Source organism: Cervus elaphus, chromosome 6 (genome assembly GCF_910594005.1).
Source record: "Cervus elaphus chromosome 6, mCerEla1.1, whole genome shotgun sequence".
Taxonomy (NCBI): Eukaryota; Metazoa; Chordata; class Mammalia; order Artiodactyla; family Cervidae; genus Cervus; species Cervus elaphus.
Genome location: NC_057820.1, coordinates 32,849,565 through 32,876,230, shown reverse-complemented (window position 1 = coordinate 32,876,230; position 26,666 = coordinate 32,849,565). Strand labels below are relative to the sequence as shown.

The following is a 26,666-nucleotide window of genomic DNA, read 5'->3' as shown; positions in this document are numbered from 1 at the left end:
ACCAGTGATAACTATATTACAGAGGATTTAAAAAAAAAAAAGATTAGGACAAATATTGAGCTTTTAATATACTCTCTCTTTCCTCTATATTAACAACAGAGTTAGAAAATCCAGGCACAAAAACAATTCCACTTAAGCATTAAAAATTTTTACCTTTTCAAAACTTTTTGATGTAACAAAAAATATGGGCTCTAGGTTGAAATAGATCTTAAGACTAATATTTAACTTCTTTTGAGTGTTATCTCTTATTGGATAGGACTGTCAAGGATTAAGCTGTATTTCATACATACAAAGTGCAAATAAATCTGGTAAGTGTTTTCTAGTCCATTAACTATTCTGGAGAAAGTTCTTTCTGTAATACATTTTCTCTCTAGTACAGAAAAAGTGATACACTTCATCCATTTACAATCAAAATTCTTCAAAGAAGTGGGCACAAAGGGAACATACCTCAGCATAATAAAGGCCATATATGACATATATGACAAAGCCACAGGTAACATCATACTCAACGGTGAAAAGCTGAAAACATTCTCTAAGACCAGGAATGGTGAAAAGCTGAAAACATTTCCTCTAAGACCAACTCTCACCACTTTTGTTCAACACAGCTTTGGAAGTCTTAGCCACAGCAATCAGGGAAGGAAAAGAAACAAAAGAAGTCCAAATTGGAAAGGAAGAAATAAAACTGTCACTGTCTGCAGATGACAAGATACTATTAGGTTGGTGCAAAAGTAACTGCGGTTTTTGCACTGTTGAAATTTGCTATTTGATATTAGAATATAGTCTTAAACATATTTATGTTATATATCATTTTAATGCACACTTCTATGCTTTTTTGCTAACGACATTATTAGTTGCTGATTATATTATATAAATAGACTATGGAAATGATGTTAGACAAAAAGCAAATTCAAGCAATTTTCTTATTCAAGTTCCAAATGGGTTGCAAAGCAGCAGAGACTACTTGCAACATCCACAACATATTTGGCCCAGGAACTGCTAATGAACATACAGTGAGATGGTGGCTCAAGAAATTTGGCAAAGGAGATGAGAGTCTTGAAGATGAGGAACACAGTGGCCAGACGTCAGAAGTTGACAATGACCAATCATCGAAGCTGATTCTCATACAACTACACGAGAAGTTGCCAAAGAACTCAACGTTGACCCCTCTACGATCACTTGACATTTGAAGCAAATTGAAAAGGTGCAAAAGGTCAATAAATGGGTGCCTCCCAAGCTGACTGAAAAGAAAAAAAAAATCATGCTTTAAAGCATTATCTTCTCTTATTCTACACAATAATGAACCTTCTCAATCAGATTGTGACATGTGACGAAAAGTAGATTTTCTACAACAACCGGCAACAAACAGCTCAGTGACTGGACCAAGAAGCTCCAAAGCACTTCCCAAAGTGAAACGTGTACCAAAAAAAAGATCATGGTCCATGTTTGGTAGTCTGCTGCCTGTCTGATCCACTACAGCTTTCTGAAGCCTGACAAAATCGATATATCTGAGAAGTATACTCAACAAATCGATGAGATATACAGAAAACTGCAATGCCTGCTGCTAGCATTAGTCAACAGGAAGGGTCCAGTGCTTCTCTACAACAGTGCCTGACCTCACATTACACAACTAACAATTCAAAAGTTGAATGAATTAGGCTACAAAGTTTTGCCTCATCTGCCATATTCAGCTGACCTCTTGCCAACCAACTATCACTTCTTCAAGCATCTCAACAACTTTTTCCAGGGAAAAACCTTCCACAACCAGCAAGAGGCAGAAAATGCTTTTCAAGAGTTTATCAAATCCTGAAGCAGTGACTTTTTTTTTTCTTTCTTGAAATACAGAATTTTATTTAGAAACTGTTTAAAGTAGAAAAACTCCCTGTCAAGAAAGACCAGGTGGAGAATGGGTTCCCAATAAAATGGAATTTTAGGACAATGAAAGTCTAAAAGGCCACGAAAGAGAAATAGCACCACTGTTATTTGAACAATGGCTAGTTACTTGCATTTTTTGGCATTGTTATTCACTGAATCTGAGTTTTCCTCTGAATTCCACATACAGCATGCACTACACAACAGTTTTATCCTAAAATACCTGCTTGCTACACACATTTCAGGACAAGCTACCACCAGAAACAAATCTATACAAATACATCAGGGGCTCAACAATCTCAGCAGTGGGTGACACAAATTTGTAGAATTCTGCCAATTAAAGGAACTGAGTCAGCTGTGAGCAAAGTAAATGAGGGAGTTAACGAATAAAATGTTTTAAATATTAATAATTAACTCAGACATGGTACTATATTTTCTGCAAAATAAAATTAACATTTGGTAACATGCTAACATCCTTATCTCCAAAGAGATTAGCGCACTGGTAAAGTATTCTGATAAAAGTGGAGGGCTATGGACAGCAGGTACCAAAACACCCAGTCTTACAGATCCCAAGAGAGCGGTGGCCCTCACTGATCATTCCCTTTGCAAAGGTCCAGAAAGAACTTGCAGCATGATCAACTACCGCTGAACTTTCTCTAAGCAGCAAATTTTAAGGAGCCAAACAGGAGTCCCCAGTGGGCAAGGGGAGCAGAGAAGAGAAACATGTTAAATGCAAACTTAAAACAGAGTAAAACAGGACACAACCCTCATTCAAATCCCAGAGATGCAGGCAAGTCCCCAAAAGTAAATGTTAGGTTTAGTTTAAAAACTGGACACATCTCATTTCCCCCCACCCCCCCCTCCAAAAAAAACGATACATAGAATTATCAGGGATAACTGGAAAAATCACCAAAGAAATGCTCAATGAAAATCAAGCTCTTCCAACCAAATGTTAGGCCTGAAACACATCCTATATTCATCCAGGCAACAAAGCCTCTTGCCAAAGCATGGATTTTTTAGCTACAGGAATAAAACTTATTACTCACTGGCAAAAAAGTATTGACTGTAATGATCCCTATTTTGATTAATAAAGATGTGTTTGAGCCTTGTTGTAATGATTTAAAATTCACAGTTCAAAACTGCAATTATGTTTGCACCAACCAAATACAGATAGAAAATCCTAAAGATGCTACTAGAAAATTATGAGAAGTCTTCAGTGAAAAACAAAATTTGCAGGATACAAAATTAACATACAAATCTGTTGCATTTCTATACACTAACAACAAAAGATTAGAAAGAGAAATTAAGGACAATCCCATTCACCACTGCATCAAATGTAAAATACTTAAACCACTTAAGGAGGCAGAAGACCTGTACTCCAAAACTATAAGATGCTAACGAAAGAAATCAAAGATGACACAAACAGATGGAAAGATATATCATGCTCTTGAAATGGAAAAATCAGATTTCTCACAATGACTATCCTACCCAAGCAATCTGCAGATGCAATACAATCCCTATTAAATCACCAATGGCATTTTTTGCAGAACTAGAACAAAAACACTTTAAATTTGCATGGAAACACAGAAGACTGTGAATTGGCAAAACAATCCTGAAAAAGAAAAACAGAGCTGGAGGAATCAGTTGCCCCGACTTCAGACTATACTACAAAGCTACAGCAATCAAAACAGTACGGTATTGAAACAAAAACAGGCATACAGATCAAAGGATCAGGATAGAAAGTCTAGAAATAAACCCATGCACCTACGGTGAATTAATGTATGACAAAGGAGACAAGAATATACAGTAAAAACAAAAAAAAGACACTCTCTTGAATAACTGGTGCTGGGAAAACTGGACAGCCACATGTAAAAGAATGAAATTAGAACATTCTCTAACACTACACACAAAAATAAACTTAAAACAGATTACAGATCTAAATGTAAGACCAGATACTATAAAACTGCTAGAGGAAAATACAGGCAGGACACTCTTTCACAAAAATTACAAGTATCTTTTTCGATTCACCTCCTAGGGTAATGAAAATAAAAACAAAATAAACAAACGTGACCTAATTAAACTTAAATGATTTTGCACAGTAAAAGGGAAGACATATACAAAATGAAAAGAACTCACAGAAGGGAAGAAAATACCTGCAAATGAAGTCACCAATAAATAAGAGATTCATTTCCAAAATACACAAATAGCTCATACAGCTCAATATAAGAAAAAAACAAAAACACCCAAATGAAAAATGAGCATAAGATCTAAATAGACATTTCTCCAAGAAGATACACAGATGGCCAATAAGCACATGAAAAGATGTTCAATACTGCTAATAATTTGAGAAATTCAAATCAAAACTACAAGGAAGGATCACCTCATACCGGTCAGAAGGGCCATCATCAAAGGTCTACAAATAATGAATGATGGAGAGGAAGTAGAGGAAAAAGAACCCTTCTACACTGTTGCTGGGAATGTAAACTGGTGCACCCACTATGGAGTATAATATGGTAGTTCCTTAAAAAACTAATAATAGGATAAGCCCTGCTACAAAGAGGGCAGGCGGTGAGCCGAAACAAGTGCACCCAAACCCTGCAATGCAGAGAGCGGGCAGGGGGAGCCAGAACAAGTCCACACGAGCCCTGCAATGCAGCACAGAGGGCCCCGGAAGCAGAGAGAAGTGCACCCAAACCCCTCAATGCAGAGGGCGGACCGGGGAGCCAAGATAAGGGCACACAAGTCCCGTGAAGCAAAGGGCAAGCCAGGGGAGCCAAAACAGGTGCACACAAGCCCTGCAACACAGAGCAAAGGCCTTGGGAACCGAGACAAGTGCACACAAGACCCGTGACACAGAGGTTGAGCTCAGAGGGCTGAGGGAAGCCCACACAAGTCTCTGTGACACAGAGGGCACAAGAAAAGATCCACATAAGCCCCTACCTAGCAAGCTTTGGCCAGTAGTGCAGGGCAGGACGGGGAATGATCCCAGAAATAAGCAGGGGGCTGGTGGCAGTGAAGATATCCTGAGAGAGCCACTTTAAGTGGCTGCAGAAACAGACACGTCAAACACTTCCCTCATAGCTCAGTCAGTAAAGAATCTGCCTGCAGTGCAGGAGACCTGGGTTCTATCCCTGGGTCAGGGAACTCTCCTGGAGAAGGAAATGGCAACCCACTCCAGTATTCTTGCCTGGAAAATCCCATAAACAGAGGAGCCTGATGGGCTGCAGTCCACAGAGTCACAAAGAGTCAGGCATGACTGAGCAACTAACACACACACAACACTGCCAAAGCCAGAAAGACTGCCCAAAGGCATACTGAAGCCACACTCTCCAAACCTACTAATCTACACTGCACTGCCCTTGAGAGACGAGATCCAGCTCCAGCAACCAGAACACAGGCACAAGCTCCCCCAACCACGAAAACGTCACAGGACACTAACCCAATCCCATCCACAGGGGTAGACGCCACAACCAAAGAGAACTACAACCTTGAGAACCTTTTTTTCTCTTATAATTCACAGTTTATTCCCCCTACATATTTCCACCTTCACATTCGCCTTCTGTGGTACTATGGAGCTTTCCTCTTTACTTTTCTTGTTAAAAAAAAAATCATTTTAAGATTTTTTTTTTCTCTCTTTTTCACCCTCTTTTTTAATGAGTTTTTCATTTTGTTTTTTATATACTCAACTGCTTTTCCTATAGTTCTTTACCGGCTATATCTATTTCTGAATATACATATAAATCTTCTCCACATGTCTATTCATCTTTGCTTTTCTATTTTTTCTGTTGCTCTTTTTTTAAACTTCTTTCCACCCCCTCCTTTTCTCTTTTGCCTCCCTTCTCCTCTTTTTTTATCTTTTTTCCTTCTCCCTGTATTCCTTCACTCTTTCTTTTTTCACCAAGTAGGTTAAATTGCTGAGCTCTCTGTTATATTCCCCAGTTGGCCCTCTGCTATGCAGTTTTCCAGATTGAGCATGACCTAGCTCTGCTTTTAATTGGTTATCACTATTGACTCTCCTTGTTCACCAAGTCAATCTCCTGTACTCTTTTCTTTAGAACACTTTGGTTATAACTGTATGTGTGGAAGTATGTGTATATGTCCCATTATCTCTGTAATTACCTGCTTGATTCGCTTGATCTCCAACCAGAACACAGGCACAGGTCACCCCTAACAAGAAATCAACACAAAACCCCAACCAACATTTCCCTCCAAGGGCAAAAACCAAAAGCAAGAAGTAATACAACCCTAAAGCCTGGGAAGAGGAGACCTCAATGAAGCAAGTCAGAAAAAAAAAAAATTGACAAAAATACAGAGAATACAGCACAAATGAAAGAGCAAGGTCAAAACGCACAACACCAAATAAAGAAGAAATAACAGTCTCCTTGAAACAGAATTCAAAATAATGATAGCAAAGATGCTCTGAAGACTTGAAAACAGAATGGAGAAAATACAAGAAACATTTAACACAGTTAATACAGTCATCCAGGACATAGAAGAAATAAAGAATAAGCAAACAGATGAATAACAAAATTACTGAAATTAAAAATACCTTCCTCTAGAAGGAACCAACAACAGAATAACTGAGGCAGAGGGACAGATAAGTGAGCTGGAGGATAGAATGGTGCAAATAACTGCTGAAGTGCAGGATAAAGGGAAAGGCATGCAAAGAACTGAGGATATCATCAGACCTTCAGGACAATATTAAACGTACCAATCTTTGAGTTATAGGGGTCACAGAAGAAGAAGGAAAAAAAGAAAGCACCGAGAAAATTTTTGAAGAAATTATAGTATGCAGGTTAAGTAACAGTTAAGTAGTATAACTTAAGTTATACTAAAGTTATATAAGTAGTAGTATAACTGCATAACAGTATAGTATGCAGTTAAGAAGTAAAATCGGAGATGGACCAATGGACTGGTTCCAAATTAGGAAAGGAGTATGTCAAAGCTGTATACTGTCACCCTGCTTAGCTTATTTAAACAGAAAGCAAAGAGGAACTTAGGAGCCTCTTGATGAAAGTGGAAGAACAGAGTGAAAAAGCTGACTTAAAACTCAACATTCAAAAAATGAAGATCATGGCATCTGGTCCCATCACTTCACAGTCTCATCACTTCATGGCAAATAGATGGGAAAACAATGGAAACAGTGACAGACTTTCTTTTCTTGGGCTACAAAATCTCTGTAGGTGGTGACTGCATCCATGAAATTAAAAGACACTTGCTCCTTGGAAGAAAAGCTATGACCAACCTAGACAGCATATTAAAAAGCAGAGACATTACTTTGCTGACAAAGGTCCGTCTAGTCAAAGCTATGGTTTTTCCAGTAGTCATGTATGGATGTGATAACATAAAGAAAGCTGAGCCCAAAGAACTGATGCTTTTGAACTGTGGTGTTGGAGAAGACTCTTGAGAGTCCCTTGGACTGCAAGGAGATCCAACCAATCCATCCTAAAGGAAATCAGTCCTGGGGTTCATTGGAAGGACTGATGTTGAAGCTCCATTACTTTTGCCACCTGATGTGAAGAACTGACTCACTGGAAAAGATCCTGATGCCAGGAAAGTTTGAAGGCAGGAGGAGAAGGGGACAACAGAGGATGAAATGGTTGGATGGCATCACCGACTCGATGGACATGAGTTTGAGCAGGCTCCAGGAGTTGGTGATGGACAGGGAGGCCTGGCATGCTGCAGCCCCAGGTCGAAAAGAGTCAGACACAACTGAGTGACTGAATTGAGAGCTGAAAACTTTCCCAACATGGGAAAGGAAGTAGTCAATCAGTCCAAGAAGTGCAGAGAGTCCCTTACAGGAGAAACACAACAAGACATATGTTAATCAAGCTGAAATTAAGTACAAAGAAAGAATATTAAAAGCAGCAAGGGAAAAGTAACAAGTAACATACAACCGAAAACTCATACATTTAACAGCGGATCTTTCAACAGAAACTCTACAGGCCAGAACATAATGGTAGTATATATTTAAAGTACTAAAAGAGAAAAATCTACAACCAAGATTACTATAACCCACAAAGATCTCATTCAAAATTGATAGAGAAATCAAAAGCTTCACAGACAAGCAGAAGTTAAGAGAATTCAGCATCATCAAACCAGCCTTGCAACAAATACTAAAGGGACTTGCATAGTCAGTAAACACAAGAGAATGGAAAGGTCTACAAAACAAACCCAAAACAATCAAGAAAATGCCAATAGGAACACATGTATCACTAATTACCTTAAATGTAAATGGATTAAATGTACCACCCAAAAGATACAGACTGACTGAATGGACATTAAAAAAAAGATCCATATATATATGCTGCCTACAGGAGACCGTTTCAGACCTAGAGAAACAAACAGACTGAAAGTAAAAGGGTGGAGAAATATATTCTGTGAGAATGGAAACCAAAAGAAAGCCAGAGTGGCAATCCTTATTTCAGACAAAATAAGACTTTAAACTAAAGAATATTATCACAGACAAAGAAGGACACTACATAATGATCAAGTGATTAATCTAAGAAGATATAACAATTGTAAACATTTATGCACCCAACATAGGAGCACCTCAATACATAAGGCAAATACTAACAGGCATAAGAGGGGAAATCGACAGTAACACGATAGTAGGCGACTTAAAAAACCCACTTACACCAACAGACAGATCATCAAAACAGAGAATCAAGAAAGAAAAACAAACCTTACATGAAACATTAGACCAAATGGACCTCATTGATATCTTCAGGACTTTCCATCCAAATGCAGAAGAATACACTTTTCAAGTGCACATGGAACATTCTCCAGGACAGATCACATATTGGGTCACAAATCAAGCCTCAGTAAATTTAAGAAAACTGAAATTCTATCAAGTATCTTCTCTGACCACAAAGGTATCAGACTAGATATCAACTACAGGAAAAAAACTGCAAAAAACACAAACTCATGGAGATTAAATAAGACATTAATAAATAATGAGGTAACTGAAAATAAGAAAGGGAATCAAAAGATTACTAGAAACAAATGACAATGAAAACATGACAACCCAAAACCTATGGGATTCAGCAAAAGCAGTTCTAAGAGGGAAGTTTATAGCGATACAATCACACCTCAAGAAACAACAAAAGCACTGAATAGACAACCTAACTCTACTTCTAAAGCAGCTGGAAAGAGAAAAACAAAAAACAACCAAAGTCAACAGAAGGAAAGGGATCGTAAAAATCTGAGCAGAAATAAATGAAAAAGAAATAAAGGAAACAACAGCAAAGATCAATAAAACTAAGAGCTGGTTCTTTGAGAAGATAAACAAAACTGACAAACCACTAGCTAAACTCATCAAGCCAAAAAGGGAAAAAAATCAAATCAACAAAATTAGAAATGAAAAAGGAGAGGTTACAACAGATAACACAGAAACACAAAGAATCATAAGAGAATATTATGAGTAACTATATGCTAATAAAATGGACAACCTAGAGGAAGTGGACAGATTCTCTGGAAATCTGTCAATCAGGGAAGGTCAATCTCCCAGGACTGAACCAGGAATAAACAGAAATTATAAACAACACAGTTACAAACATTGAAATTGAAACAGTGATCAAAAATCTCCCAAAAACCAGATGGCTTCACAGGGGAATTCTATCAAACATTTAGAGAAGAGTTAATGCTTATTTTTCTGAAACTCTTAAAAAAAAAATTGCAGAGGAAGGAACATTTCCAAATTCATTCAACAAGATCACAATCACCCTGATAACAAAACCAGGCAAAGACAACATGAAAAAAGAAAATTACAGGCCAATATCACTGATGAACATAGATGCAAAAATCCTCAACAAAATTCAAGCAAACAGAATTCAACAACACATTAAAAAGCTCATATACTATGATCAAGTTGGGTTTATTCCAGGGATGCAAGGATTCTCCAGTATATACAAATCAATCATGATACACCATATTAACAAACTGAAAGATAAAAACCATATGATCATCTCAATAGATGCAGAAAAAGGCTTCAACAAAATTCAGCATCCATTTATGATAAAAACGCTTCAAAAAATGGGCATAGAAGGACCCTACCTAAACAAAAAGGCCATATAAGAAAAGCCCATAGCAAACATTATTCTCAATGGTGAAAAAGTAAAAGCATTCCCTCTAAGATCAGGAACAAAACAAGGGGGTCCACTCCCACCACTATTATTCAACATCATTTTCTAAGTCATAGCTATGGCAATCAGAGAAGAAAAAGAAATAAAAGGAGTACAGACTGGAAAAGAAGTAAAACTCTCACTGTTTAGAGATGACATGATACTATACATAGAAAACCCAAAAGAAACTGCTTAAAATCAGAAAATTGCTAGAGCTAATCAGTGAATTCAGCAAAGTCATGGGATACAAGGTCAAAACACAGAAATTACTTCCATTCCTATACACTAACAATGAAAAATCAGAAAGAGAAATTAAGGAATCAATCCCTTTTACCATTACAACAAAAAGAATAAAATATTTAGGAATAAACCTATGTAAGGAGACAATACCTGTATGCAGAAAATTGTGACACTGATGAAGAAATCAAAGACATAGTAACAGATGAAGAGATATTCCATGCTCCTGCGTAGGAAGAATCAATATTGTGAAAATGACTATACTACTAAATGAAATCTACAGATGCAACGCGACCCCCGTCAAATTACCAATGGCATTTTTCACAGAACTAGAACAAAAAATTTCACAATTCACATGGAAACACAAAAGACCCTGAATAGCCAAAGCAGGCTTGAGAAAGAAGAACGGAGCTGGAGGAAGCAAGCTTCCTGCCTTCAGATTATATGACAAAGCGACAGTCACCAAGACAGTGGGGTACAGGCACAGAAACAGAAATACAGACCAACGGAGAAAGACAGAGAGACCAGAGACCAACCCGCACAGCCATGGGTACCTTCTTTCTGACAAAGGAGACAAGAGTGTACTACGGGGCAAAGAGAGCTTCTCGAACAAGTGGTGCGAGGAAAACTGGACAGCTATGTGCAAATGAATGAAAAAGTAGAAAACTACTTGATGCCACACACAAAGATAAACTCAAAATGGCTTAAAGACCTAAATGTAAGACCAGAAACTGTAAAACTCTTAGAGGAAAACATAGGTAAAACACTCGATTTACCTATCAAAATCAAAGCAAGGTCTTCTGTGACCCACCGCCCAGTGCAGCGCAGTGCAGGTGGCTCAGTGTGCCCCACTCTGCGACCCCGTGGCCTATCCAGTCCATGGAATTCTCCAGGCCAGAACACTGGAGTGGGTAGCTTTCCCTTCTCCAGGGGAGCTTCCCAACCCAGGGATCAAACCCAGGTCTCCCACATTGCAAGTGGACTCTTTACCAGCCACAGGGGAAGCCCCACCTCCTAGAGTAATGGAAATTAAAACAAAAATAACAAGTAGGACCTAATTAAACTTGAAAGCTTTTGCAGAGCAAAGGAAACTATAAGCAAGGTGAAAAGACAACCCTCAGAATGAGAGAAAATAATAGCAAAGGGAAAAACTCACAAAGAATTAATTTCCAAATTATACAAGCAGCTCATACAATTCAATACCAGAAAAACAAACAACCCAATCAAAAAGTGCAAAAGGGAGTTAAAGAGACATTTCTCCAAAGACAACATACAGATGGCTAACAAGCACATGAAAAGATGCTCAACATCACTCATTATTAGAGACATGCAAATCAAAACTACGAGATACCACCTCAGACCAGTCAGAATGGCCATCATCAAAAAGTCTACAAATAATAAATGCTGGATAGACTGTGGAGAAAAGGGAACACTCTTGCATTGCTGGTGGGAATGTAAACTGATACAGCCACTATGGAATACGGTATGAAGATTCCTTAAAAAGCTAGGAATAAAACTACCACATGACCCAGCAATCCCACTCCTAGGCATCCAACCTGGGGAAACCAAAACTGAAAAAGACACATGTAACCCAATGTTCACTGCAGCACTATTTACAGTAGCTAGAACATGGAAGCAACCTAGATGTCCATTGACAGATGAATGGATAAAAGTTGCGGTACATATACAATGGAATACCACTCAGCCATAAAAAGGAACACATCTGAGTCAGTTCTAATGAGGTAGATGAACCTAGAGCCTATTATACAGAGTGCAGTTAAATCAGAAAGAGAAATATACATATTGTATACTGACACACATATTTGAAATCTAAAAAGATGGCACTGATGAATTTATTTTCAGGGCAGCAATGGAGAAACAGACACAGAGAACAGACCTATGGACATGGGTGGACGGGAGGAGGGAGAAGGGGAGATGTATGGAGAGTAACATGGAAATTCAAAATATCATCTGTAAAATAGACAGCTAGTGGGAATCTGCTGTATGGCTCAGGGAACCCAAACAGGGGCTCTGTGACGAGCTGGGATGTGAAAGGCGGGATGTGCAGGGAGACAGGAGGGCGGTTCGGCAGGGAGGGGACATGGGTGTACCTATGGCTGGTTCTTGCTGACGTATGACAAAAAAGCACAAAATTCTGTCAAGTAACTTTCCTTCAATTAAAAAATTAAAAAAAAAAAAGAAACTAACAATAGCATTACCATATGATCTGCAAACCCACTCCTAGGCATGGATCTGGAGAAAACCGTAATTCAAAAAGATACATGCAACTCAACGTTCACTGCAGCACTACTAACTATAGCCAAGACGTGAAAGTAAACTAAATGTCCATCCACAGATGAATGGATAAAGAAGGTGTGGTAATTACATACATACACACACAAACACACATACTCACAATGGAATATTACTCAGCCATAAAAAAGAATGAAATTATGCCATTTGCAGCAACATGGATGGATTTATAGATTAGCATACTTAGTGATATAAGCCAGACAGAGAAAAACAAATATCATATGATATCCCTTATTGTGGAACCTACAGAAAAAATAAAAAAGATACAAATAGGGGATGGAGGTAAATTAGGAGTTTGGGATTAACATATACACACTACTATAAATGAAACAGACAATCAAAAAGACCTTCTATACTGCACAGGGAACTATATTGAGTATTTTGTAATAACCTGTAAGAGAAAAGAACTTGAAGAAAAATGTGTGTGTGTGTGTGTAACTGATTCAGTTTGCCATACACCTAAAACTAACACAACATTTTAAGTCAACTATACTTCAATTTTAAAAAGTGATACAAAAGCACAAGTTGATCTTTTCTTCATGATACTGTCACCATTATAAACCTCAATCACCATGCAGAGAGATGGTGTAAGAGAGCGGTTGTATTTCAGGTTTCCCTGGGCAATCGGAGTTTATGCTCACAGTCATGACATCCTCTCCCATTTTCATGTGTCCCAGTTTGAAAAATAAATGATATACTGTCCCAAAATAGACAGTTTTTTGAGTTATTAGTTAGTTGATTATTCTCTGTGCTTCCAATATCATCCTGTGGATGTATGTATATTTATCTGTTGGTCTACAGACATTAACAGATGGATTTTTTTTAATGATGAAAATTATTTATTAGCAATCTTTGTAAATTCAGAGCCTAATACAGAGTCTGACATTCAATAATTTTTAGATAAATGAATAAATAATTGAACAGAGGAGTATTAATTTTTATCTGCAAGAACTAGACCAACTAGCTGATTTCTTATCCAAATTTATATTTTAATAAGCCTCAAGAATATATGATGCTGTCATACTTGTGTTCTGGTAACTACCTGGTTTACTAAGCATTTGCCTTTTACTTCTCCCTTTCCATACGCTGTAATCTTAGAAGCTATCCCAAAATCAAGAGACCTGGACCTGAAGTACAATGTAAAATAAACAGACTCTAGCAAAGAGCTTGCAGGCTTTCAAGGCTTTGTACAGATTAAATGCCTACTTCCCAACGCTAAATAGGAATATTATAAAAAGCAAAGTGTTAGATTAATATTCATAGTTACATTTAATATAAACACTTACCCACAGAGAGCAACTGATTTTTGGAAATGCTAACGCTTATCTCTTCACCCTCTTCCATATTTTTGTCTGAATTTCTTTGTAACTTGTCTTGGACAGTATGTGATATACTTATATTTTTATCTTTCGATTGCCTCACATCAACTTCTTCTTCGGGTACATTGGCCTTAGATTTTGTTCTCTGTTTTGGTTTTATAGTCCTTTTGGCTCCAGATGCTTTTTCTGCATTCTCAGAATATATTTCATATTTTGTAGATTTACAATTATTTTCTACTTCATCTGTCAAAGCACAACTCCCACCCAGTATGTTTTGTTCAGAGGGTTGAGATTTCTCTACTGGGTGAGCTTTGCCAGGATGCTTGTTACTTGTCAAAGCCATAGATGATACATTGTCCTGTTTTCCTCTTGACTTCTTCTTCTGAAGGACAGTGCTCTCAGCAGGGGATGCTGTGTGCTGCTTCTGAGGCCCAGTCTTTCTTGGTATAGTAATCCAAGGTTGACTGACAAAACTTTTATCTGATTCATCAATTATAAACTCATCTTCCAGTAACTTCAAATTATTTGCAGGAGATAAATGAGGTGGAACAGTTGCTACATGCCTAACAACAGAACTAAAACAGAATGTTACAATAAATAATAGCTCAAAAAAGTAAAGTTTATATCTTTGCTTTAAAGAGCAGTTGACATGTCTCTTCAATTTTTTCTTACACTTTAAAATCTTTGCCTCCTTTTACATTTCTATAATATCTGAGCATACTCATTTATAACATAGATGGGATCACAAAAATTTAAAGCTGGAAGCATCTATACAGACTTCCTCAACTAATTTCAGGTTACCCATTCATTAGAAATATTAAACAGATGAAACCCAGAGATGTATAATACTGCTCAGATATACTCACTCACAGTATAAAAATGCATGCCATTATTATAATGTTAAATTTTGTTTTTATAGATGTCTCATGGGCATGAATTTCTTAACATACAAAACAAGATTATTTTTGAGACACCTTTCAGTTTAACAATTTAAGAAAACACTACTAAATTACAGACTAAATTATAATTTATATTATATAAAAAAATTCATTCCAAGTTTGAAAATTCACATTTTTGTATGTGTTTAATCTGATAGAATAATTTTGCATTTCCTTCTCTTTATGACAACAGCCGTGAACAAACCATATTCTAAAGTGAAACATGCAAAAATAAATAGGGCAAACATTCAAATTCCGAAGGCAGTGCATGTACTCCTTTTTCTGCCTTTTTCACTTGAGTAAGGATGCTTACGGAGAAGGCAATGGCACCCCACTCCAGCACTCTTGCCTGGAAAATCCCATGCACAGAGGAGCCTGGTAGGCTACAGTCCATGGGGTCTCGAAGAGTCGGACATGACTGAGCGACTTCACTTTCACTTTTCACTTTCATGCACTGAAGAAGGAAATGGCAGCCCACTCCAGTATTCTTGCCTGGAGAATCCCAGGGACGGGAGCCTGGTGGGCTGCCATCTATGGGGTCACACAGAGTTGGACATGACTAACGTGACTTAGCAGCAAGGATGCTTAACTATTTTTTACACAGTAGAAGAAAAGCTACGATGGAAAAATTGGATTATCATGTCTATATTTTTTCCCTTCATAAAAAGATTATGAAAAAAAAAGATTATGAGATGAAAATGCCTTCTATACTTCTCTAATCTCAAACACCTCATAAATCTTCCAATATAAAAAACATATACATATATATGCTAAGAAATATATCTTAATAGGCAGAGTCTTACAAGTTTATATAGTTTATAAACTATAGTTTATACAGTTTATAGTTTTAGAAAAATCTAGAAAATCTAATAAAAAAAGTATAAATAGAAGACTATATAATATATAAATAGAAGATCACATTTAAACAGAAATCTTATTTTTCAGCACTATTAGCCAATCTGATAGAAATATGTTTAACTTGCTTTATTGTGTATTATCTGTAGGGCTTCCCAGGTGGTTCAGTGGTAGACTCAGCCTGCCAATGCAGGAGGGTATGATCCCCTGGAGAAGGAAATGGCAATCCACTCCAGCATTCCTGCCAGAGAAATTATGTGGACAAAGGAGTCTGGTGGGCTATATATAGTCTTTGGGGTTGCGAAAGAGTTGGACACAACTTAGGGACTAAAGAACAACAAATATACCTGCAATATCTATTAATTCCACACATTAAAGAAGTAATCCTAGGGACTTCCTGGAGGTCCAGTGATTAGAACTCTGCACTCCCACTGCAGGGGACATGGGTTCAATCCCTGGACAGGGAACTAGGATCCCACATACCAGGCAGCCAGAAAAACAAAAAATAATGCTATGTATTTAAAAATAAAAGTTTTCCCAAACCAGCCAATAAGAACTTTCTATATCCCTCCTTTATTCTATTTCAAGAGACTTTCATGACTTTAAGGTTATTCAAACCAAAGATATCCTTTGGAAACAACCTTGACACTTACTACAGATCAAATGTTTATATCCCTCTGAAATTAATAAATTAAAACATAATCCCCAATATGATGGTATTTTAGGGTGGGGTCTTTAGGTAGTGATTAGGTAATTAGGGTGCAACGGCTCATGAATGGAATTAGCATCTTTATAAGAGAAACCCCAGAAAACTCCCTCACTACCTTTTACCCTTTGAGGTTATAGCAATAAGATAGCCATCATGAACCAGGAAGCAGGTCTCACCAGACACTGAATCTACTTGAGCCTTGGCTTGATCTTGGACTTCTCAGCCTCTAGCATTGTGAAATAAATTTCTGTTGCTTATAAGCCATCCAGACTATGCTGGTCTATTTAGCAGCCCAAATTAAAAATACAATTTTAATTAAATATTAAAATTCAGAATACAGAAAGATGACTTCTGGCTCAGTGGAAAAATGCCACTTGAGTTGGATCTTGAAGAACAGATATGATTTGGCCGTGAGGACATGCCAAGAAAGAATCAGAAGGAAAAGCATAAGCAAAACAAAGAAGGAAGCAAACATGAGGAATAATGAACAGTTATATCTGGTTATAGTAATTAAACAAACTATACTCACTAGTTTATCAAAAAAAGCTGACACATTAAAAAATAATTACTCTTTTGGACACACATATAATTAGTCCACAAATGTAACATATTTGTATCAGATACCAGTACTCTTGCCTAGAAAATCCCATAGACGGAGGAGGAGCCTGGTGGGCTGCAGAACATGGGGTCGCGAAGAGTCAGACACGACTAAGTGACTTCACTTTCACTTTTCACTTTCCTGCATTGGAGAAAGAAACGGCAACCCACTCCAGTGTTCTTGCCCGGAGAATCCGAGGGACAGGGGAGCCTGGTGGACTGCCGTCTATGGGGTCGCACAGAGTCAGACACGACCGAAGCGACTTAGCAGCAGCAGCAGCAGCAGAGACAACATGCATACAGGGGTAAAAATGCCATATGTACCTATGTGTACACACACACACACATACACACACACACACACACACAAACAGAAAGAGAAGGAGAGATGGGAGAGAAGGAGCAAGACTATGGAGGTGGAGGAAGGGAGGAGTCAACTATGGAACAGAGACTGAACCAAAGAGGAATTTCATTCATTAAATGTTTTTATAAAACCTTCCTAATAGATTTGCAGACTCTGACAGATCTCATAGAAAATACAAAAGAAACTACACTCCCAGAAAGATGGGTTTATGTCATAGTCTACTAAGACAGACATACATAAAATAGTTAAACCATAATACAAGGTAAGAAATTATTTTAAAAAACACTGGAGTGAAACTTTCAGAAGAAAATATAAATTGGCATATGACAACGGGAAAGGGTGTGCCAAAGCCAGGACAACTGCAAATACATATGACAGAAACAGTTCACGAGTGAGAGTGAAGGCCTTAAATACCAGCTATAAAGTCAAAGTGCAAGTGATAGTCACTCAGTCATCGACTCCCTGCGACCCCATGGACCATAGCCCGCCAGGCGCTTCTGTCCATGGAATTCTCCAGGGAACATTACTGGAGTGGGCTGCCATTCCCTTCTCCAGGGGATCTTCCAGATTCAGAGATTGAACCAGAGTTCCTGAATTGCAAGCAAATTCTTTACTGTCTGAGCCACCAGGGAAGCCCCAAATACCAGTTGACAACTCTGAAACTTATTCTGTAAACCAGTGGTTCTCAACCCTAGCTGCTGTTAATTCCAGTTAACTCTACGTGCAGCCAGTTAAAAATCACTATATGGACACCGTGGAACTACTGAAGGCTTTTAAGTAGGCAAGAACAGATTAAAATTTTAGGACTACCATTTTACTAACACAATCAAAAGAAATAGAAAAAAATATTTAAAACACTTAACAATGACACATAGGCACCTTGACAATTTTACTTCTAAATACTGCCTTTATTTTTTGATATCATATATACTAGAAAGTGTTGATGAACAGAAGTAATAAAAGCTGAAGAAACTTATTTTCTTTCACATTTAATTTAGAATCCATTAAATGATGGCTTTGGGGTTAGTTTACTGGTAAGAAATTCACTCTCCTTATGGGTTAAACATAATTTCAATTAAAAATTATGTCAATTAAGATTAACTTCTAGTTAAATGTCATTAAGAATCCTTAGGTACTATTCAAAGAATGTGAAAGAAAAATCTGGACCATTTCTTAATAACTTACCTGGACTCACTTTTTCTTTTTACAGTTTCTAAAAACAACGTTGAAAAACTCTTCCTAGCTTGCGGTTGATTTTCATATTCTGAATCTTGTATTCTTTTTTGAGATGTTTCTGACTGTCTCCTTTCTTGTGGTCCTTCTGATACTTTATCCTCTATTTCTGATACTTGATTCATTACTTCTACTTTCTTCAAAACATCTTTATCTTCAAAGTTTAACCTAAAAGGTTAGAAGGACGACAAGCTGAATGTTTCCACCATTTGCTGAGTTATAAGTTTTCTTGAACTTCCCTACAGTGATAATACAACCACTTACAAAATTTTCCGATGGGCCTTTATTTAAACTTTATAAATGCTGATGTGTTTCTCTCACACAAATTACACAAGACAAACTGTTCAGAAAAATTAAATTTTGTATTTGCTGATAGAAAAAAAATAAGAGAAAAAGGATGGTTAAATCATATAACAAGTCAAATTGTAGCTTAAAATACTAGTTCTCAAACATTTCATATGAATCTGAATCCTCTGAAGAATCTTATTAAAATGTAGATTTTGATTCAATAGGTCTAGCATAGAGTTTGAGATTATGTATTTCTAACACGCTTTCAGATAATATCATTCTCTCGATCCTGAGCTGCAGAACACACTTTGGACTGCAAAATCTTAGAGTGTACTTAACTCCTCAGCTCCAAGAATCAAAGAGGAAAAGACCCTATACAGATATTATACTTATGGCAGAGGTTTTCCAATAGCAAAGGACCTTGAACAATCAATTTTGCTTCTTAAAGGCCAAAGGGAAAGAAAGCCCCAGGAAATGGATGTGGGTTCATCACAATTATCTTCAACAATACTTATTCTTTGCTACCCCTCAAAGTGACCTGATACATACCTACCCTGGTAATTAAAAATAACATATGGAAAATACAAATTATTTTTCTTAGGAAGCTAGAGAAAATGTATTATGAGAAAAAAAAATATCCTGTGATAAACCATAATGAAAAAGAATATGAAAAAGATTGTGTGTGTATATATATACATATATATATGCATAACTGAGTCAATTTGCTATACAGCAGTAATTAATACATTTTAATTCAACTACATGACACTCAAATATGTTTTTAAAAAGTATCTGAATATAACAAAATATTCACATATGTCAAATATATGAGTGCCTACTGTATTATCTTCTATATGTCTTCAATATTTTTTTAGATCTTAAAGAAAAAAGAAAAAAAATATGCTTTTCCCTAGACCATAGAAAAGTTTACCACTAAACTTTTCAGAAGTACACTTTAGGGCCTGCCATAGTAAATATAAATTGAATATATACCCAATGTATGTCTACTTTTCTCATAACATATAAATATTCACTACTTACTATAAAATACATGAGACCAAATTACCCATTTTTTAAAATAAAAAATGAAGTTGTTACAGAAAGATTCATATTTCATAAATAAATAAAACTTCACCTTTTTCTGGTTTTATGAGAAATCTCTGTACTTGAAGATAGCATATTTACTGAATTTTCGGAAGTGTAGGTCTCTCTCTTTTGGGCAACAGATGGACTACCCTTTTGCAATGAAGATGCTTTTATATCCAGGTCAAAAGGTGAGCCAATAGATAAGTAACACTCCTCATCAGCTTTACTGTGATTATCTTTTAGTTTTTTACTTGACATCTTTCTCAAGTCAGATGCATTTTTAGAACGAACATCAGTTGCCAAAATTTTCTGATGAACCTCATGGTCCTGAACTAGAAAAAAAATTATATGAAGATATTAGAAACTCTTTAAATAATATTAGAACAAAAAAAAATGTGCTTTCCAAAGTTCAGCAACAATTAGAAAGTTTTCAGAAGACTCACAAATCTTCAAGTTTATAATCAAAGATCTAGGAATAAAATATACAAGTACTTTAAAAATTCTAATTTATGAAATTAATAAACTGAAAGATGTATTTGGTCTATGTGCCACAGTTCTGAAATGAGTAAAAGCTTCAAACAGAAAATTCACAGTTTTATTAATACATAAAATTTATTCAAGATTTGAATATAGTCAAACTCATAGAAGAAGATATTAGAAAAGTGGATGCCAGGGACTGGGAGGACGGAGAAATTCAGAGTTGCTGATTAACAGATGCAAAGTTTCAATTGTACAAGATAAATAAATTAGAAGTCTAGTGTACAACATTGCAGAGAAGAAAATCGCAACCCACTCCAGTACTCTTGCCTGGAAAATTCCATGGAGAGAGGAGACTGGTGGGCTGCAGTACATGGGGTCACTACAAGTCGGACGTGACTGAGAGACTTCACTTTCACTTTTCACTTTCCTGCATTGGAGAGGGAAATGGCAACCCACTCCAGTGTTCTTGCCTAGAGAATCCCAGGGACGGGGGAGCCTGGTGGGCTGCCATCTATGGGTTCGCACAGAGTTGGACATGACTGAAGCGACTTAGCAGCAGCAGCAGCAGTACAACTTTGTCTATAGGTAACAATACTCTACTATACACTTAAAAATCTGCTGAGAAAGATCTCACTTAAAATATTTTGACCACAACAAAATAAAAAATGTTTTAAAGATTTGAATAAATCTATACATGAGAAACGCTGGGCTGGAAGAAGCACAAACTGGAATCAAGGTTGCTGGGAGAAATATCAATAACCTCAGATATGAGGATGACACCACCCTTATGGCAGAAAGGGAAGAGGAACTAAAGAGCCTCTTGAAAGTGAAAGAGGAGAGTGAAAAAGTTGGCTTAAAGCCCAACATTCAGAAAACTAAGATCATGGCACCTGGTCCCATCACTTCATGGCAAATAGATGGGAAAACAGTGGAAACAGTGTCAGACTTTTATTTTGGGGGGCTCCAAAATCACTGCAGATGGTGACTGCAGCCATGAAATTAAAAGACGCTTACTCCTTGGAAGGAAAGTTATGGCCAACCTAGATAGCATATTAAAAAGCACAGACATTACTTTGCCAACATACATATTAAAAAGCAGAGACATTACTTTGCCAACAAAGGTCGTCTAGTCAAGGCTATGATTTTTCCAGTGGTCATGTATGGATGTGAGAGTTGGACTATAAAGACAGCTGAGCGCCGAAGAATTGATGCTTTTGAACTGTGGTGTTGGAGAAGACTCTTGAGAGTCCCTTGGACTGAAAAGAGATCCAACCAGTCCAACCTAAAGGAGATCAGTCCTGGGTGTTCTTTGGAAGGACTGATGCTAAGGCTGAAACTCCAATACTTTGGCCACCTCATGCGAAGAGTTGACTCACTGGAGAAGACCCTGATGCTGGGAGGGATTAGGGGCAGGAGGAGAAGGGGATGACAGAGGATGAGATGGCTGGATGGCATCACCGACTCAATGGACATGAGTTTGAGTAAACTCCAGGAGTTCGTGATGGACAGGGAGGTCTGGCATGCTGTGATTCATGGGGTTGCAAAGAGTTGGACATGACTGAGCGACTGAACTGAACTGATACATAGTTAAGGGCTTCCCAGGTGACTCGGTGGTAATGAATTTGCCTGCCCAGCAAGAGACCTGGGTTTGACCCCTGGGTCAGGAAGATGCCCTGGAGAAGGAAATGGCAGCCCACTCCAGTATTCTTGCCTAGGAAACCCCATGGATAGAACAGTCTGGCGAATGGAGTTGCAAGAGTCAGACACTACTTGGTGACTAAACAACAACATATATAGCTAAAATAAGTAATAGGTAATCCTAGAGAAATAATGAGATTCAATCTTTAGGTAGAGTAGAATAAACTAGGGCAGCTAGATGAGCACACTTTTGTACATATACATACATATGTACATACTGAACAGATATAGATAGATATACAATATACATGTCTATATAGAGAGAATATTAATATGTATGTATGTATGTATGTATTTAAAGAGAAGACACTTTGGACTTCAAAATCTAAGAATGTATAAATTTAAATAAATAAATAAATCTAAGAATGTACTTAACCAGTGGGAGATGTTATCTCATTATAGCTTTGATTTGCTATAATAGTAATAATCTCTCATAATGAGTGATGTTAAGCATCTTTTCATGTGTTTATTAGCCATCTGCAGGTCTTTTTGGAGAAATATCTGTTTAGGTCTTTTTCCCACTTTTTGATTGGATTGTTTGTTTTTCTGGTATTGACTTATATGAGCTACTTGTACATTTTGGAAATTAATTCTTTGTCAGTTGTTTCATTTGTTATTATTTTCTCCCATTCTGAGGGTCGTCTTTTCACTTTGTTTATAGTTTCCTTTGCTGTGCAAAGCTTTTAATTAGGTCCCACTTGTTTTTGTTTTTATTTCCTTTACTCTAGGAAGTGGATCATAGAGGATCCTGCTTTACATCATCGAGTGTTCTGCCTATGTTTTCCTCTAAGTTTTATAGTTTCCTCTCTTATATTTAGGTCCTTAATCCATTTTGAGTTTATCTTTGTGTATGGCATCAGGTACGTCCGACTCTTTTGCAACTCCATGGGCTATAATACAGTCCATGGAATTCTCCAGGCCAGAATACTGTAGTGGGAAGCCTTTCCCTTCTCCAGGAGATCTTCCCAACCCAGGGATCAAACACAGGTCTCCTGCACTGCAGGTGGACTCTTTACCAGCTGAGCCACCAGGGAAGCCCACACGGTGCGAGAAGTGCTCTAACTTCACTCTTTTACACGTGCTGTCCAGTTCTCCCAGGACCACTTACTGAGGAGGTTATCTTTGCCCCATTGTATATTCTTGCCTTCTTTGTCAAAAAGATGGTACCCATAGGTTCGTGGGTTTATTTCTGGGCTTTCTATCTTGTTCCATTGGTCTATATTTCTGATTTTGTGCCAGCACCACACTGTCTTGATGACTGTAGCTTTGTAGTATAATCTGAAGTCGGGAAGCTTGCCTCCTCCAGCTCCATTCTTCTTTCTCAGGACTGCTTTGGCTATTCAGGGTCTTTTCTGTTTCCATATGAATTGTGAAATTTTTTGTTTTAGTTCTGTGAAAAATGCCATTGGTAATTTGATAGGTATCACATTGAATCTGTAGATTGCATTTGGGAGTACAGTCATTTTCACAATATTGATTCTTCTTACCCAGGAACATGGAGTATCTCTCTGTTTATGTCATCTGATTTCTTCATCAGTGTCTTAAAATTTTCTGTATACAGCTCTTTTGCTTCCTTAGGTAGGTTTATTCCTAGATATTTTATTATTTTTGTTGCAATGGTGAATGGGATTTATTCCTTAATTTCTCAGATTTTTCATCATTAGTATATAGGAATGCAAGTGATTTCTGTGTATTTATTTTGTATCCCACAATTTTGCTGAGTTCACTGATTAGCTCTAGTAATTTTCTGACTATCTTTAGGGTTTTCTGTGTATAGATTCATGTCATCCACAAACAGTAGGAGCTTTACTTCTTCTTTTCCAAAATGGACTCCTTTTATTTCCTTTTCTTCTCTGATTGCCATAGCTATGACTTCCAAAACTATGTTGAAAAACAGTGGTGAGAGTGGACACCCTTGTCTTGTTCCTGATCATAGAAGAAATGCTTTCAGTTTTTCACCATTGAGAATGTTTGCTGTGGGCTTATCATATATGGCCTTTACTATGTTGAGGTAGGTTCCTTCTATGCCCATTTTTTGAAGAGTTTTAATCATAAATGGGTGATGAATTCTGTCGTAGGCTTTTCTGCATCTATTGAGAGGATCATATCATTTTTATCTTCAACTTGTTAATATGGTGTATGACATTGATTGATTTCATATAATGAAGAATCCTTGCATCCCTGGAATAAACCCAACTTGATCATTGTATATGAGCTTTTTAATGTGTTGTTGAATTCTGTTTGCTAGAATTTTGTTGAGGATTCTTGTATCTATGTTCATCAGTGATACTAGCTTGAAGGACATAAATGTATAAGATATATATTTGTATGTAGAAAAGCTAAATGATACAAAAATAAGAATTTTCACAAAATTCCTATACAAATCAATACAACTTTAGTGAAAATCATAACAAAATTTTACTGGAAACAATAAATAAAATTCATAGAAAGTAAAAACTTCTAAGAGTGGCAGAACAGTGACTATAAACACCTTTATATCACCATATTGCTATAAAAATACTATTAGTAAAACAGTATTGTGTTGACATTAAGAAGAAACAAATGGACCAAAATTCAAAAGTACATTGAGGGACCTCCGTGGTGGTACAGTGGATAAGAAGCCATCTGCCAATGCAGGGGACACAACCACATGCCATGGAGCAATTAAGCCTGTGCACAATTACTGAGCGTGGGCACTGCAAGTACTGAAGCCCAGGAGCCCTAGAGCCTGTGTGCCGTGCGCTGCACCAGAGAGGACACTGCAAGGAGCAGTCTGCACACCACGATGCAGAGTAGCCCTCACTCACTGCAACTAAAGAAAGCATGCACCCAAGAACGAAGACCCAGCATAACCAAAAATGAATTACTTTTTTTAAAGCTTATTGAATGATATATGATAAAAGTAGCCCATTGAGATGAGAACGGATCAAGTAACTAATGAACGCACCTAGCACAAATGACCATCATGAAGAAAGTAATTAATAAAATTATAACATTATGTCACATTATATACCAAAACACATTCCAGATTAAAAACTTTAATTAAGAAGAAAGATGCTAAAATGAAAATCTAAGTATTACATATACTTTCAGGATAAAACAAATCCTTTAACCAAAATAAGAAACAGAAAAAAAAAAAAAAAAAATCCGACATTTGACAAGTCAAATAAAAAATGTTACCTATCATATAAGATACTATAACCAAAATCTGTACTAGTCAAGGGATCATTTGGAAAAATACCTGTCACACATATTACAGACATTTAATTACATATATTCAATTAAAGATCTCTCATAAACTAGAAGAAACAAATGGGCAAAGCATATGGACAAACAACTAAGATAAAAAGAAATTCAAATAGCCAGTAAACTTATAAAAAGGTGTTCAAACTCAGTGGTAATCACAGAAATACACTAAAGTAACAGATTACTTAATACTGATCAAACTGGCAAAAAAGTAGAATAAAAGTGTATCAGGTGAAAGGTATATTCTTACATTACTGGTAAAAAGTAAATTGTGAAAGTCTCTTTCACAAGTGTGCATACACATGCACACATAAACACACACATTTATATACATACATAAATATAATAAATACATATATATAATAAATATATTATATAATAAATACATATATAAATGAATACATATTCATTAAGGAGCACCAATGAAGATATGAAAGGATTCAAGGTTACCTCAGCAGGATGAGGGAAATAAGGATTAGTAGTTTCTTGTTTTAAATCTTTGACTCTTACCTCAAATGAAGAACTTTTCTGATTTGAAAAATATAAATAAAACTTTAAAAAGCAGCACCACATATAACTGACTAAAAGAAATGGAACACAAGGAGAAAAGAGAAAAATACTGACCACATATAGTCAAACAGCAAATCATTATGGTGTATTCCTGAAACTAATACTATATAAATTATCCCTCAGTCAAAAAAATGCTCAATAAGTCTGTGGAGAGGCCCACATGGGAGAAAAGAAAGTAAGGCTTCCTGCCAGCAACCAGCCCCACATGAGTGAGTCATCTCGGAAATAAATCCTTAGCTCCAGTCAAGTCTTCAGATGACTGCAACCTCAAGTGAGTACCATCTAACTAAGCTGCTTCTGAATTCCAGACCCACGGAAACTGTGTAGATAATAAACATTAAAAGAAAAGAAGAAGAAAAAAAGGACAGGAAAGGGCAAAGAGAAATCTATTTGAAAACTCTTAAAGCTGTGGTCCCTATAATAATTCTTACTTAATGTCTCTTGCCACATTCCTAGTAAGCAGTGTTCCTACAACTAAAACAAAGAAACAGAAAATAATCAGATAAAACCATTGTTCTGCAAATCAAAGCAACAATGTACCTACCAACTCACAACAGTCAGAATGACCATGACTAAAAAGTCTACAAATAATTAATGCTGGAGGGGGTGTGGAGAAAAGGGAACCCTCTTACACTGTTGGTGGGAATGTAAACTGGTAGAGCCACTATGGAACACAGTACAGCTTCCTCAAAAAATTAAAAACAGAAGTGACACATGATCCAGCAATCCCACTCCTGAGCA

The 26,666-nt window shown here is 36.9% G+C and overlaps 1 protein-coding gene across 2 annotated transcripts in view; it reads right to left on the bottom strand.

The window, feature by feature from the left end:
• CENPC (centromere protein C) overlaps positions 1–26,666 on the bottom strand; it is an 81,986-nt gene that overhangs the window by 43,563 nt on the left and 11,757 nt on the right. For both annotated transcript variants that reach the window (XM_043906635.1, XM_043906634.1), the window contains exons 6-8: positions 19,981–20,263; positions 18,510–18,725; positions 13,829–14,436 (exon numbers count right to left, since the gene is read on the bottom strand). In XM_043906635.1, the coding sequence (XP_043762570.1) occupies positions 13,829–14,436; positions 18,510–18,725; positions 19,981–20,263 (1,107 nt within the window). The remainder of the gene's footprint in view (positions 1–13,828; positions 14,437–18,509; positions 18,726–19,980; positions 20,264–26,666) is intronic.